Source organism: Clupea harengus, chromosome 4 (genome assembly GCF_900700415.2).
Source record: "Clupea harengus chromosome 4, Ch_v2.0.2, whole genome shotgun sequence".
Lineage (NCBI taxonomy): Eukaryota > Metazoa > Chordata > Actinopteri > Clupeiformes > Clupeidae > Clupea > Clupea harengus.
In genome coordinates this window covers 22,472,947-22,489,727 of record NC_045155.1, presented here as the reverse complement: position 1 = coordinate 22,489,727, position 16,781 = coordinate 22,472,947, and the positions used below count along the sequence as shown (strand labels likewise).

Genomic DNA, 16,781 nt, shown 5'->3' with positions numbered 1-16,781 from the left:
CACAAAAAGCTACATCACCACATTTATATAACGTCAAAGCCAATATAGACTAACATAAAAAAATAATAAGATTTATAAAATGCATCATTCAAAGGTTATTGTGGTCAACAACATGTAGACACCAGCAAACCTATACACATATAGATTACATACATGGTCAATTTCTTGTAAACATAGCTACATAGTGTGCTAGCTTACACCTACAGAGTAGCTAACGTCAGCGTACATAAGTAGCTGGCTCCGTTGGCTGAAGAGATTAGGAACATAACAAATTCACCCAAAAACAAAACAAAAGCCAGAAATACTGCAACCATGGTGTCACTAACATTTTCTAACAGCCAGTGGCACAGGAAACATCATACGAATGAAGGGAAGTCAAGACACTGAAGCCTACAAGATGTTGGTCTCTACAGCAGGACAATGATTCAAGGTAAACCTCAAATTACACCATTAAATACTTCAAGAAATGCAAACAGTCCTGCAGTCCCCAAACTTAAGAATTATTGAAAATCTGTAGGTAGATGCATGCAAGACAGCCTAAATGTATCTGCAAATTCCTAAGAATAAAGAATCAAATAATTTGTAAGCCGTGATATCTGCCAAAGGGGTGTTACTTGGTGCTGACTTACGTTTCCCAAACTTGTACTCACAATTACTGTTAATCTTTTATCTTTTTTAAATTCATAACTTAAAACTTGAAAGAGCGCTTAATTGTTTAATGTTTCTTTTTCTATTTAGTTCTTTCACTTTAAAAATCAACAAAATCTTTGATTGAACTCAAAAAGCAATCAAATTACACCCATCCCTTCCATGATCCTGAAACAATGTGTTGATTTGTTGGAATTGTGTATGGCTTGGTCCATTTATGTGTGTTCCATGTACAGAGCCAGGAGTATGTATTTTTGGAGTGCACACACACAACGGACAGCCAGAGGACCACGATGCATAATCTCACACACACAACATACAGCCAGAGGACCATGATGCATAATCTCACACACACAACGGACAGCCAGAGGACCATCATGCATAATCTCACACACACAACAGACAGACAGCCAGAGGACCATGATGCATAATCTCACACACACAACAGACAGACAGAGGACCATGATGCATAATCTCACACACACGACATACATACAGACAGAGGACCATGATGCATAATCTCACACACACACAACAGACAGACAGCCAGAGGACCATGATGCATAATCTCACACACACAACAGACAGACAGAGGACCATGATGCATAATCTCACACTCTTGATATACACACTCGCGCTCTTGATATACAGCCAGTAAAGACATGTGTTGTGTACTATTGCACAGACATATTTCAGTACACATCACTACATCAGCTCACACACAATATTCACGGTATGCAATGTGAATGGTTTAGTCATTCATACTATGATGCATCACAGTGAAGGAGGCCTTATTGGAATGACTTGCAGTCTATAGCCAGCTACATATAAGTGAAAGGGTGTTCAGTCACAGTCATCTCCCACTGTGGTCTAAGTTTATATCTGTTAACCTGTTAGTTCTCAGTCGTGTCCCACTGTGGTCTAAGTTTATATCTGTTAACCTGTGTTTAGGTGGATTTCATATATAAGATCATAACTCCACATATCAGACCGTATCTCAGTTTGACCCCCACTCTTAGATCGAATAGCACAAGGCCAGAGCCATCAAGCTTGGCCCCTGATCTTTTGTCTATGTTGAGAGCCATCAGACATGGTTCCTGGCTTTTGTGTGTCTTGGAGCCAGAGACATTGGACTCTGATTGTTGGCCTTTGTCTACAGCCATGACAAGATGGTTGAAGCTATAGGTATTAGCATCTATATGGCCATATCTGGTATGGCCATATATGGCCCTTGGTCAAAGCTAGACCTCCCCTTTGACCTCCATACACACCCACTCCCTCCCCTAACATTATGTCTTGTTAATTCTACACTATAAATGTTTGTACATTTCTGTAATGTATAGAGAAGACCTCCTCGTAACCAGAATACTTTTCCTGGCAGCAGACGTGCCTCAGGGCATGCTCGTGCTGTGTCGAGAGAACCATGGCTAGTGTCTGAATAAACACATTCTTTCGCTAAGCCGTCTTCCACAAGTGTCTTACTCTGAACAAAGCTAACTTTAATCAAGTACGGGCCTTCTGCGATTGCAACAGGGAATTTTGCCGAAGTACAGCATATTCTTTCACCTGTAAGTTCACAGCAGTTTTCTTTGATTTGAAAGGCAGGTGAAGGAAAAACATTTGCCTCGTTGAGGTTCTTAGCTCCATTAATTAAAACATTTTTAGAAAACAAATATTTTTAGAGGCAATATCAAGCAATATCTGAACACTTTATGCATAGTGACAATGATGCTAGTGTACCGTGGCACAAATGAGTCTGTCTTCTGAAGGGTGGTGGGGTCCAGTTCAAACAGTGAAGCAATGTCACTCCCATGGGGCACGGCCACAAGTTTGTATTTGATTCCCTCGCCAAGGCTCCATTTGTTGTTCCTGGTGCTGTCCACCTAGGGATATCAACAACAGTTTTCTTCAACTCAGTACCTTTGATAAAGAAAACAGCTAACAGCTAATCTTCTGATCTAGCATGTTGTATATGTATCGATGGATGACAGCTAACAGCTAATCTTCTGATCTAGCATGTTGTATATGTATCGATGGATGACAGCTAACAGCTAATCTTCTGATCTAGCATGTTGTGTATGTATCGATAGATGACAGCTAACAGCTAATCTTCTGATCTAGCATGTTGTATATGTGTCTATGGATGACAGCTAACAGCTAATCTTCTGATCTAGCATGTTGTATATGTATCAATGAATGACAGCTAACAGCTAATCTTCTGATCTAGCATGTTGTATATGTGTGTATGGATGACAGCTAACAGCTAGTCTTCTGATCTAGCATGTAGTATATGTGTCTATGGATCACAGCTAACAGCTAATCTTCTGATCTAGCATGTTGTATATGTGTCTATGGATGACAGCTAACAGCTAATCTTTTGATCTAGCATGTTGTATATGTATCTATGGATGACAGCTAACAGCTAATCTTCTGGTCTAGCATGTTGTGTCTATGGATGACAGCTAACAGCTAATCTTCTGATCTAGCATGTTGTATATGTGTCTATGGATGACAGCTAACAGCTAATCTTCTGATCTAGCATGTTGTATATGTGTCTATGGATGACAGCTAACAGCTAATCTTCTGATCTAGCATGTTGTATATGTATCTATGGATGACAGCTAACAGCTAATCTTCTGGTCTAGCATGTTGTGTCTATGGATGACAGCTAACAGCTAATCTTCTGATCTAGCATGTTGTATATGTGTCTATGGATGACAGCTAACAGCTAATCTTCTGATCTAGCATGTTGTATATGTGTCTATGGATGACAGCTAACAGCTAATCTTCTGATCTAGCATGTTGTATATGTGTCTATGGATGACATTTTGAACATGCTCATGCCCATGCACATCATGTCACTATGACAATTAAAAAAAAAGTCAAACAATCCAAAAATATCAACCTTGTTGTTACTGCCTCACGAGTTTATGAATGTAATGACTATGTTTAAGGTATTCACATTACATTGACTCTCTTTTGGCATGTTAAAACAAAACCCAGTCTTGTCCAGATCATTGTAGATTTGGCCTGCAGTTTAGTAATAAAGTTATAATTGTATCAACTAAACACCCTATTGTAAATTAACTCAAATGCAATATCGTTCATTTGAGTCTGACACCATGAGCAATGTTGCACCGTCTCCCTGTTGGAAATGTATTTGTGTTGTAAAAGCGCTTTAAATACAAAGCACAACAGAACAGAGAAAGACAGTTATGATATCCCTGGGGCAGATGCCATTGTACAACTAAATAGTTAATGGTCTGCCTGGCTCTTCCCATTTTTTATTTCCTGATATAAATAAGGCAATGATAGGTGATTGAGCTAGGATTTGGCCTGTTGTTAGCTAGCTTCCAACCTCACTGCGGTACTGAAACGGCTCGTACAAAAGTGTTAAATGATATACAGCTGAATACTGATTATCATAGATAGATCATATGATCAGATGATTATAGATCATAGAAAAATTCCGTTTGGACTTAACAGACTTAATGTTAAAAAGCCAGTTTGCAGCGCTTGTTGTGCTTTCAAATTAGGGCCCATAATATTAACCATCTCCTTTGTTACCTTCTTGTATGCCCTGAGGGCTGGTCCCTTAGTAAATTGTGACGGTGACATTTTAAGGCCAACTAATTGTGAAACATTAATAGATCTAGCCCGTGGTGACATAACCCTGAAGAATGTGTCAGCATGTCCCTATGAACAGCAATATTGTTGTATTAAATAGCAGATGGAAGACAGTGGCTGTTGCTTTTGTTTATGCATAGGTGAAACCATATTTAGGTACCAGAACATAACATCCAGATGAATACTCACAATAGTTTGGATGTCACTGTTATCTCCTTTATAACCAGGGTTTTCCTATGACAAGAACATCAAACAAAAGAGACAAAATCCCCTTCATATTACAGCTATTACAGATGTGCAATCATGACCTGCTCTGAACCCTCTTGCTATCAAAGTTCCATGTGAAGTGATTTTTGAAGTGTCTAAACTGAAATTGCAAATTCCCACCATTGCATTATATTTGTGTCTGTTAAGAGTTAAGAAGACATTTTCCTGACATGCATGTAACACAATCACATATTTCTCCCTGCCAATAGTATTTATAAAATTGTTACAACTCAACACAATCCTATTTACTGGTTCCCCACTGAAAACTCCCTGTTCTTACAATACACTGGTTAATTATACCCTCTTTCCCATTTTGTACACAAACATGGACAGTGTGAAGGAGAATGTGCACTTGTGCCACAGAAACTCTTTACCGCTGCTGCCAAGTAGTGCCCTGTGGCAAGGTGCTTGAAGCGGTACAGGCTGTTCCAGTGGCCTGCACCTCCTCTGCAGGGGTCATGGTGCACCACCTACAACAGAAGAAGGCATGGCTTTGTCATAGTACCTTTTGCAGTGTAGAGAGCAAGTCATAATTTAGCACTTAAACTTGAGACTCACTTCCACCTCCCACAATGCATTGGAGCTAGTAGCAGAGGTAGCAGACTGACGCAGGGTTGTACGAAGGAACACATGGAGTTTAGATTTATACTCATCACATGTCAGGAACTTCTCTTGTTCAGCATGGAAGAGACGGACAACATCGCCCTGTCAGCAAATCAAAGTTTTAAATAAATAATACATATAAACCCCTAATTTTTTTGTCATTCAACAACAAAACACCAACACTTAATGGTGCAGAAAATCTAACATAAAGCTTTAATTGTGTGGTAGTACTAAACATACTGATCACAAAAGCTCAGAATTTGGACTTTAAATGAACTACTGTCTTGTATGGTTGGAAATCCAGGTTTCAGTGATGAGAAACCTACTCCTTTTAAGACGTCCTCCCTGTGGTCGCTAAACATCATGAAGAGGTTGATCTTCCAGCTAGTGTTGCTATTTACTGAGTTCACCTGCAGGGGGCACAATGTGAAGAATGTGAGCCACACTTTCTGACTGCATTGATTAATGTCTGTGGTTAGTGACTGTTATTCCATGACAATAGCATTTGACGGAAATGGAAAGGCTCCGTCAGCCATTTACGTTAACATAGAAATGGTAACAGTTTCTTTCTTGGCAACTGGTTATTACTTTGTGTTACTAATATGGCTACACCCATGTAATGTACATAAATAAAGTCCAATAATTCGGAGACTAGCGTGTGATTCATGTTGTTCATTCAGAATGTTGTTCATTCTCTCCCAATGTAAACTGCGGTTGAGATGAAGGCTGTTTTGTGTGACTCTTGTTGGTGAGATATTATTTCAGTGCTGTCTAATACACAGAATGCAGAGCAATTCAGTCAAACCTCCAAGTGTTACCCTTTATTCAGTCAAACCCTTCCTCCTCCAAGTGTTACCCTTTATTCAGTCAAACCCTTCCTCCTCCAAGTGTTACCCTTTATTCAGTCAAACCCTTCCTCCTCCAAGTGTTACCCTTTATTCAGTCAAACCCTTCCTCCTCCAAGTGTTACCCTTTATTCAGTCAAACCTTCCTCCTCCAAGTGTTACCCTTTATTCAGTCAAACCTTCCTCCTCCAAGTGTTACCCTTTATTCAGTCAAACCTTCCTCCTCCAAGTGTTACCCTTTATTCAGTCAAACCTCCAAGTGTTACCCTTTATTCAGGTCTCTGATCTATCATTTTTCCGTACAGGTCATCACCATGGTGTTTCAGTTCAGTTAAGGATAATTGCACATTTTAATAATCTCCCAACTGCTCAAAGTTGACACAGATTTTTTAGTTGTGTGCTTCAAAAGCTTGTTTACTTGGATGAAAACCCACTGCCCCCTCAGTACCTCTTTGCAGCCTGGGTGGTCGGACAGCTCATAGTTGCTTGCATGTAGAGGCTGGCCTGCATTTACCGGATTCATCATCACCTTATCCCCCACCACAACCTGAAATAGTCAGTGATAAGCATGGTTATTCATTGATCATGACCTTCAAGACACAACAAATAAGTGTGAGGCAGGTATGTACTTGTGTATTCTTTAGGATTCAGTTGGCATGACAACACACAATGGGTTTACATTGTCTCCGTTGGCTCTGAGCTTCCAGAAGGGCTGGATGAAGAGCCAGGAGCCCTCGTTGCCAGTGCCGTCCAGTGTGACCCGCATTGCATTCTTCTCCAGCAGTGCAGGCAAGCGTTTATTTACCGTCAGGTATTTGTTGCTCTTCATATGCAGAAGCTGTTGGGGAATGACATGTGATGGTCTCTTTAGGGCACCAATACCAATGCCACACTTCAGCTTTACTGCTTTCAGTTGGACAGCATTGAAGACAAATACATACATTTATGTCCATTATTTCAAGGGCTTCCTCTTTCATTTTGTAATTTGATTTCGGACCCTATTCTCAGTAGCTCCGGACGCCACTTCCTGCTGCTAGAGTTGCTACCTACTGTGCTCTCTAGCCCCGGAACGCTGCTTATCTGCTTTTGTACTTAAGTATCCCAGTGACTGCGCTCACTACTACTAACTTTCACATTACATCGAGTCTGGGAATTCTCTCCCCCCCTATTCTCTGTCACTCTTGGCTAACTGTCCTTAATTGGCTCCCACGGCCATGGCTTTTTGTTCTACCTCTGTCTGCTGCCTGGAATGTAACATGTTTAGCGACTCCCCAACACCCTTCAATGGGCACAAAACTTGCAATAAATGTAGGCTACTGGCAAGCCTGGAAGCGAGGATATCTGTAATTGAGTCGCGTCTCCTCAGTTTAGACCATATTACCTCGTTAGCCCAAACTAGCGAAACCCAGCATGCAGATGAAACTAAATTAACTACATTAACCAACGCCACTCCGCCTTCTAGCACACCCATGGTAACACTGCAGCTTAAATCCCAAGACAAATGGGTAACTGTAAAGCGAGGAAGAAGTAGAAAAAATAAATCAATGTCCGTATCACACTCACATCCCATCTCAATTTCAAACCGTTTCTCCCCAATTAATATCACCGATGCTGATGATAAAGTTCTCGTAATTGGTGATTCCACCCTGAGACATATTAAACTTGCAACCCCGTCACAAACAGTGAACTGTATATCCGGAGCTAGAGCAAATGACATCGAATCCCACTTAAAACTAATCGCTAAACGGAGATTCTCTAAAATTATTATTCACACAGGCGTAAACGATGTCCGCCTACGACAATCGGAAACCACCAAACTAAACTTCGCATCGCTACTCAATACTGCTACACAAATGGCAGACTCTGTAGTGTGTTCGGGCCCTATGCCCATAAACCGCGGTGATGAGATGTACAGCAGGCTATCCTCACTTAATAACTGGTTAGCAGAATGGTGCTCATGCAATAACGTAGATTTCATAAATAACTGGCCAACTTTTTGGAGGAAGCCTGGGCTACTGCAGAAGGATGGCATCCACCCCTCCTGGGAGGGTGCTAGACTTCTCTCTCAAAACTTAATACACCACCTAGCCCAAACTTACTACTGACAACCCAAAATTAGCACTGGAAGGCAGACCACACTAACTTCGGCTGCACCAGTACACTCTTTGCCCATATTAAACCATATACAAATGGTATCTATACCCAGAACGTACAAACCCAACGCAAATCACACTAAAAGAAGTATTAATCAGGAAAATCTAATACAGATACAAACTTTATCAGCACAAAATGAAACTTGTACAATCCTAAAACTGGGCCTTATTAACATTCGGTCCTTAACATCAAAAGGTGCACTTATAAATGAGCTGATAACGGACAACAACATTCAAATACTTTCCCTAACTGAAACCTGGCTAAAACCAGATGAATTCCTAGCCTTAAATGAGTCCACCCCTCCAAGTCATGTTAACTGCCACATCCCCCGCAGCACAGGGCGTGGAGGTGGAGTAGCTACAATTTCTCTCGCTAACCTATGTATTTCCCCAAGACCTAAATTTAAATTTGCATCATTTGGAGGTGGAGTAGCTACAATTTCCCTCGCTAACCTATGTATTTCCCCAAGACCTAAATTTAAATTGGCATCATTTGAAGTCCTCGTACTTCATCTTATGCATCCAAACTTAAAAGCCACTCAGTCGGTCACTCTTGTGACACTATATAGACCACCAGGCCCCTACACTGAATTTTTATCGGAATTTTCCGACTTCCTATCCGCCCTGGTTGTAAACTCTAATAAAATCCTCATAGTGGGAGATTTTAATATCCACATGGATAATGAAAATAATAGCCTTACAATTGCATTCCAATCACTAATAGACTCTTTCGGGTTCTCCCAACATGTAAACACACCAACTCACCACCATAATCACACCATTGACCTTGTATTAACACATGGCCTAGAAATTGACCGCCCTCTAGTTCTACCCCAAAATACTGCCCTTTCAGATCACCACCTAATTACATTCAACATGAAATTAGATCTCCGTCCAACAACGGAATTAACCTACCTCTACAGCCGCTGTCTATCCGACAGGACTACAGCAGAATTCATATCAAAACTACCAGTCGCTCTTGCCACAGCTCCTACCACTGGCAAAGTAAATGACGTTTGCACACCCCCACCCCATAGCGACCTACTAACGGATGGCGTCATACATGCGCTCCACTCAACCATTGACGCTGTTGCGCCACTAAAAAAGAGAATATGAAAACTGAAAAGACTGGCCCCATAGTACACTGATCAGACTCGTACACTTAAACAAACCACACGAAAACTAGAAAAAAATGGTACTCCACCAAACTTGAGGTATTCCACCTGGCATGGAAGGATAGTCTTCTAAGCTATAAACGAGTACTTTCTGAGGCGAAATCGGCTTACTATTCTTCATTGATTGATAATAATAAAAACAACCCAAAGTTCCATTTAACACCATTTCTAGGCTAACAAAAAACCACAATACAATCGAGCATTCTGTTCCCATAAGCTTTAGTGGTAATGATTTCATGACCTTTTTCAATAACAAAATTCTAACAATAAGAGAACAAATTCATAGTCTCCTCCCCCTCTATGACCTTACACCTCTTCCAAAATGCCCTATGGCTATGGCAACACCCCCTCAACCTGGTGCTCTCCTTGAATCCTTCGCACCCATTGACCTCCCTGAACTAAACTCCCTGATCCTCTCATCTAAATCATTGACGTGCCTACTAGACCCTATCCCCACAAAACTTCTTAAACATGCACTACCCTTATTAAATGAACAGAACACTCTTCGTCGGTCCCTGACCAAGACAGACGGTTCACCTCACCTGGTCCCCTGGCACTTAAAAAAAAAAAAAAGCTGCCCACTGCTCCTGGGGTCCTGGAGGAAGGACAGTCCGGGATGGGATAAATGCAGAAGCTAAATTCACAAACGACCTCAGGCCTGCGTGTGCGTGTGTGTGTGTGTGTCCTGTGTCGCCTCCATGTATTCACGTGTGTTGCAGTGTGCGGTGTGTCGCTTGTGCGATTAAAGTCAACAATTATTATATTATTAAGTGAGACATTACTTAATGTAATGAATAATTCACTAATTTCAGGATACGTCCCCAAATCATTCAAAATAGCAGTGATCAAACCATCTCTCAAAAAACCTAACCTTGATCCTGATAATCTAGCTAAATATAGACCCATATCTAACCTCCCCTTCTTGTCAAAAATACTTGAAAAAATAGTAGCTAAGCAACGTACTTCCTTTCTACACCAAAACAAAATCGAAGAAACCCTCCAATCTGGCTTTAGAGCCCACCACAGCACTGAAACGGTCTTAGTCAAAGTCCTGAATGACCTACTAATCGCATCCGATCATGGGTGCACCTCAATACTAGTTCTCCTAGACCTTAGTGCCGCCTTCGACACTATAGATCACCATATCCTATTACAGAGACTTGAACATCATGTTGGCTTCAAAGGCTGTGCCTTATCCTGGTTTAGATCTTACCTCTCTGATCGCCATCAATTCGTTCATGTCCATGAGAAGTCATCCAATCACACTAGAGTGAGCTACGGTGTTCCCCAAGGCTCTGTCCTCGGACCACTGCTCTTTTCCCTTTACATGCTACCCTTAGGTGCTGTGATAAGGAACCATGGCATTAACTTCCACTGCTATGCTGATGACACCCAACTCTACCTATCCATGAAACCTGATGAAATTGTACATTTACCCAAGATAGAAACTTGCCTGCAAGATGTAAAATCTTGGATGGCTAACAACTTCCTGCTCCTCAACTCTGATAAAACTGAGGTTATGCTTGTAGGCCCCGATCAATTGAGAATGACACTATCTAGCCATCTATCCAAACTCGATGGCATCCCAACACCCAATACTAGCATCAAGAACCTTGGTGTAACTATCAACCAAGACCTCCTACTTGACTCGCACATAAAACAGATCTCAAAGACATAATTTTTTCATTTACGCAATATTGCCAAAATTAGAAAAGTCCTATCCCTCCAAGATGCAGAAAAACTAATCCATGCATTTATTACTTCCCGACTAGATTACTGCAATGCTCTCCTGTCCGGATGCAGCATCAACTCAATAAAGAGCCTCCAACTCATACAGAACGCTGCTGCCCGGACAAAAAATATGAGCGCATCTCTCCTGTACTTGCCTCTCTGCATTGGCTCCCTGTCAAAAGTAGAATTGATTTCAAAGTACTCCTGCTAACATACAAAGCCCTAAATGACCTGGCTCCACCTTAAGGAATTAGTTGTCCCCTACTGCCCTCCAAGACCGCTCCGTTCCCAGAGTGCAGGCCTCCTTGTAATTCCAAGAATATCAAAAACCAGAGTAGGAGGCAGAGCCTTTAGCTACCGAGCCCCCCTCCTCTGGAACAATCTCCCTGCCTCCATCCAAGATGCAGACACCCTACCTATATTCAAATCAAGACTAAAGACATTCCTCTTTAGTGCATCCTATAGCCACAAGTAATTGCGTCAACAAACCCATCACCTGCTGGGCCAGCCAGTCAGCAAGCATAACTAGACATATCTGAACACACAAGACATTTTTTTTTTTTATATCACTGGGCTACAGACAGCGTATGTTGTACCCTGCAACCCTAACAAAACTTACGACTAAAATCTCCATATGTACCAAACCAAACTAATTGCTAAATGCCAGCATAACTAAACATAACTAATGCTAAACCAAACTAAATGCCAAACCAAACTAAATGCTAAATGCCAGCATAGCTAAACACATCTAAACACATGCAATACAAATCAACAAAACTGGGCTACAGACAGCGTATGTTGTACCGTGAAGGAGTGCGACAGATCCCGGGTACAGCACACGGCGCGTTTTGCAACTGTCACTGTCAGCCAACTAAATACTAAATAAAATCCCCATACACCCAGCCAGGCAGCCTCTCTCTCTCTCTCTCTCTCTCTCTCTCTCTCTCTCTCTCCCTCTCCTTTCTTATCACATTGCTAATGCCTATAATAACCCACTCACTCTGTTCTTTTTCTTTCTCTCCTAATCTAGACTATCTTCGCTATGGGACGCTGCTGTAGTCTCTCCACCCGGTCTACCTGTAGAAACCCTCAGCCAATTGCACCCACCGCCACCGCACTGCCGTACACTTACTCTACCTCATACCCTATGCTAGCATTTATATACAATATATATTATTGCCACCATCGACATGTTTCTCTGTTCCTACTCCCCTTACCCCTGTAATAGTAACCCTATCAGCACAGTGTATACCCACTAAACTGGTCTTGTCTGTATCATGTATTTACCACCGGATGTCTGCATATATATTATGTACATCTACCAAATGCAGGCTATGTACAACACCTGTTGTTTCCCTTCCCCTGCAACACAACCCTCCCCCCATCCCCCCTTCGTATCTACACCCGGCCGACCTCAAGCAGATGGGTTCCCCCTTATGTGCCGTGGTTCTGCTTAAGGTTCCTTCCTGTCTAACAAGGAGTTTTTTTCTTGCCCGTGTTGCCATTGTGCTTGCACTAAGGGGCTTTCAGGCTCTGGGCTCTGTAAAGCGCCTAGAGACAATTGTATTGTTATGGCGCTATATAAATAAAATTGAATTGAATTGAAAATTTATATAAATAAAATTGAATTGAATTGAAAATTGAATTTTATTGATATTTAGTAATTTATATACAATTTAATGAGGATCCTATGAATTCAGGGAGTTCTCCAATATTTCAGTCGGCCCTGTATCAGTGGAAGAAATAACAGAAATCAAAAGATACTGTAAATCTGCAACTACTGGGTAGTATTTGATAGCTTTACTGCATAATATGCTCTGGACAACAATTGTCACTAATGACAGTCTTTTTTGTCACTAATACGTAATTGTGTATCGTGTTCGTGTAGACGCCCGATCCGCATACTTTCTAACCCGATGACGTAATTGTCCCACGTGAACCCCGCTGCATCATTTCATAACAGCAACAACATAAACTAAATCGATGTTGTTAAGAAGCTGGTTAGGAAAGGGATTACATTAACAAGCCACACTTTAATTTATCACTGTTTTATCTATTTGCATCAGACCATTGTTCAAAACCATTTTTTAAGTGTCAGCAATAGCGTATATGAGCAAATCTGACATGAAAATAAGGGAAGTTTCGCGAATTATGGCGAATTGCGCGATTCTAACTAGTCCTGTTTGAGTGCTGTGGTAACAGTGATTTCAGGTGGTAGAGAAGTCGTTCAGCAATCAGAAGATTGCTAGTTGGATCTCGACTTCTGTCTTCTGTCACTTTATGCGCATGCTCCATGACGTCTTTACAGCAGATTCAACCACTCCGCTCCGCTCCAGCGCTTCCGTGTGAACGAAGATTTTTCTTGACACGGCTCTGTGTGAATGCGATAAAAAAAGGTACCGGATCCAAAAAAAATTCCGGATTCAGGCAATCCAGGCTTCATGTAAATGTAGCCTTAGATAATAGCCTCTGCCATCTGTGTATGAATGGGTAGATGTGTGAGGCATTCATCTGTAAAGCGCTTTGAGTGCGCTATGAGTAGAAAAGCACTATATAAATGCAGTCCATTTACCATTTTTGTTTCATGTAAAAGCATTCTGCCCTGTGACCTGACATCTAAATGCTGTTGGCATGTACAGTATGTATGAGTGTATGCCTATTGACCATCTGTAATAGTATCAAAGTTATCCAATGCATCACAAGCCGAGTAGCACCTGACTATTTTGATTATCTTTCTTACTCGCTCTCTCAGAGTTTTAAACATAAATTCCATTTCATCACCTGTTTCAGAAACAGGAAAAGACATACAGGCCCTGCAGAATAAGAAGATATTATCTGACGGCTTATGGTAATAAACAGCTTTTGCAATTTGTGTCTACTTCACAGCTTGTCTGTTTTGTGAATATACTCAGCCTTTACCTGTACGATGGTGCCATATTTCACAACATCTCCATGGACCTTCTTATTCTCTGTCTCATTTTGTTTTTGCTCTAAGTTAGATGCATGCTGGGTGCAGTGAAAGAGAGAGAGAGCATGTATGAGAAAGTGAGTTTTACAAAATGGTACAATTATAATAATTATAATTGATTACATTCATAATAGCGTTACACAACTACTAAAACACTAAAATCACAAACATACAATGGCTTATAATTGTTTCCAATGTCACAGAAAGTGGAAGATATTCTTAAAATACTACCCCCAGACACTTAGAAGGGGACACAGCCCATAGCCTATCACATACACATCACTAGTACAAACACAAGCCAACATGATTCTTCTGACCAGTGTGAAAAGTAGCTAACTAACAAGCTAGGTAATATGAATAATGTTTCTAGATAAATAATGTGAACAACTAGCTAGCTAATATTCCATGCAGATGTCACAAACTTTCACCTAATCACAGAACACGGACAGGAAGGATGGCTTTTGTTTGTGCAATATTATTACATTACCAGGGTAACCACAATCCAGGAATGACCACAAGTGACCTCTGCAAATCTATTATATGTGTTTACAGTGATCTGTTTGTTACATTACTTCCTCTTCCTCAGTAATGTACTGACAATAACATATAAACAAGTCAAACAACTAGAAAAAGTGTGTGTGTGTGCGCGCACTAACAATACCTGCAATTTCTGAAGGAGGACTACATCAGCTATCTTGTCTTTCTCATATTTGGCTTGTTTGGCCTTCCAGAACTGCTTCTGTGCTGAATAGCGGTTCATGGGACACACCTTGAAGAGGCAGTCTGGCACAAAAAAACAAACATTGTGAGACATCAACAGGAATTTAAGTCTTGGAACTCTGTCAGTAGGTACCGTCAAGATTATTGAATGTTTCAAAAGGCCCGGGTTTGTGAAACACTTATAGATTACATAACCAATTGAAACTTACTGGAATTCAGAATTCACTAATTGAGACAAGGTTTAGCAAGCTGCATTTAGCATTTTGTCAGTGGGATAACATGGATCTTAAATATATAACCTTATTACTATGTTGATTTCCATTGACTGTTGCAAAGGGGATGTCTACAATTAACAAGATGTAACAACGATGTGGTGATGCTGTGTGTTGTGTTTATGTAATACATTTAACCTTGTTTCAGCAGGCCATTGTGGGTGAACTGGCAAGCTTTATTATTTTACCCCTAAGACAGCTTCAGTTATCTCAGCATCTATGTTAAAGAGACACTATGCAAAAACTTGCCATTTTTGAAGCATGTATTTTTTTCTATAAGCAACTAGTAGGCTACTGGTATCATCTTCAAATTCATTTTCATGGTATATGGTGTGGCATCACGATGGGCCAGCTAGTAGAGGGGTGTGGCATTCCCCTAGAGGACTGGCTGCCACACCAAAAAATGGCCGCCGGTCAAATGACTACAGCACCCAGAATGCAGCAGGACCCCAGGTGTAGGTGCTTAAAGCACCTAATTGAAAGGGCTCTTGAGGGCCGAAACATACCAAACGCGTTTTTTAAAAACGGGACGCTAGCAAATGCAGTGTTTCCTATGGTACGGCGCGCCTTGCGTGTGCGCCTTTTCTCCGCCACGCGTTGCGTCTTTGTAGCGTTTTTTAGATGCATTTTGTGTGTTTCAGCCCTAAGAGTGGTGGTGCATGTGAAGCAAGAGAACCGGGAGGACCTAGAGCACATGGAGCCCCTGATGTGCATGTGAAACGCTTGCTGAAACGCTTGCTGAAACGCTTGCTGAAACACAACTGGAAGGGGGAAGAATAGCCCCAAGGTTGAAAGGAGCTGGACTCACTGGAAGCCGACTGTCACAGGAAAGTAACCAGAAGTTGTGTTTATTGTTCAACCCTGAAGGAAGAGGGACAAGGGACATTTTGTGTTGGACTTTTGTGTTGTGTTTCAAGAACCTACCTTTGCCTTTGTTTGAGTTTGTGGAAGAAATACCGGAGTTGTACCTTTTATAAGTGAGTTTACCGAATTAAAACCTTCTTTTAACCTCCAATCGTGACTGATTCCTCAGTAACTGCACTGCCCAACCCTACAACCTGTTCCAATGGTCATGTGAAGGACAGATAAACACACCTGTGCTTTTACAGCACGACATCACCAACTAGGCTTACATTGGCGAAAGAAAATGGCTGCGAAAGGGGCAACACTTCAAATCTTATAAAGTTAGCCAATCGAATATTGAATGCAAGGTAAGTTCACTTTTAGCTCAGTGCACGGTGTGGGAACTTCTGAATGGGGCGAAATATCATATCATGGTTTGTCTGTCTAAATTGCTACTAGCTTGTCACTAAACTGAAGCTTTCAGTGTTACCTACTCTTGTAAAAACAGTATACGTTGTCAGTGGTGTAGTGAACCCATGAACCCGTGGTCCCCACTATTCACATGTGGACTGTGTGCACAGTATCTTTTAAGATGATACTTGGTCTTCCCTGCATGAGTCTACCTCAGTCTGCCCTCCCCTTCTCATCTCATCTCACCCACTGTCCATCCCTTTACTGGCTATACTAGCCCCTTGCACAGACTTAACCACTTACTATATATTCTGCATCTCTTTGCTCTTTGCTCTATCCACACACACACAAGCACAAGAACACTATCTTTGCACTATCCACACAAGCACAAGAACACTATCGTTTTGCACTATCCACAGTAGCAGCACAAGAACACTTTCCTCCTGGACATCTACACTGTCACAATCATTGCATACTGTACCATAGGGTCAGACCCATTCTTGTATCTGTAAACACCC

At 41.3% G+C, this 16,781-nt stretch overlaps 1 protein-coding gene across 3 annotated transcripts in view; it reads right to left on the bottom strand.

The window, feature by feature from the left end:
• itpr3 (inositol 1,4,5-trisphosphate receptor, type 3) overlaps positions 1-16,781 on the bottom strand; it is a 143,640-nt gene that overhangs the window by 108,817 nt on the left and 18,042 nt on the right. For 2 of the 3 annotated variants that reach the window (XM_031566798.2, XM_031566797.1), the window contains exons 3-11: positions 14,679-14,800; positions 13,969-14,055; positions 6,670-6,828; positions 6,439-6,537; positions 5,472-5,555; positions 5,101-5,247; positions 4,917-5,012; positions 4,465-4,509; positions 2,389-2,531 (exon numbers count right to left, since the gene is read on the bottom strand). In XM_031566798.2, the coding sequence (XP_031422658.1) occupies positions 2,389-2,531; positions 4,465-4,509; positions 4,917-5,012; positions 5,101-5,247; positions 5,472-5,555; positions 6,439-6,537; positions 6,670-6,828; positions 13,969-14,055; positions 14,679-14,777 (959 nt within the window). In that variant the 5' untranslated portion in view covers positions 14,778-14,800. Of the gene's footprint in view, positions 1-2,388; positions 2,532-4,464; positions 4,510-4,916; positions 5,013-5,100; positions 5,248-5,471; positions 5,556-6,438; positions 6,538-6,619; positions 6,829-13,968; positions 14,056-14,678; positions 14,801-16,781 lie in introns of those variants that run through there. The other variant, XM_031566799.1, reaches the window with a different exon arrangement.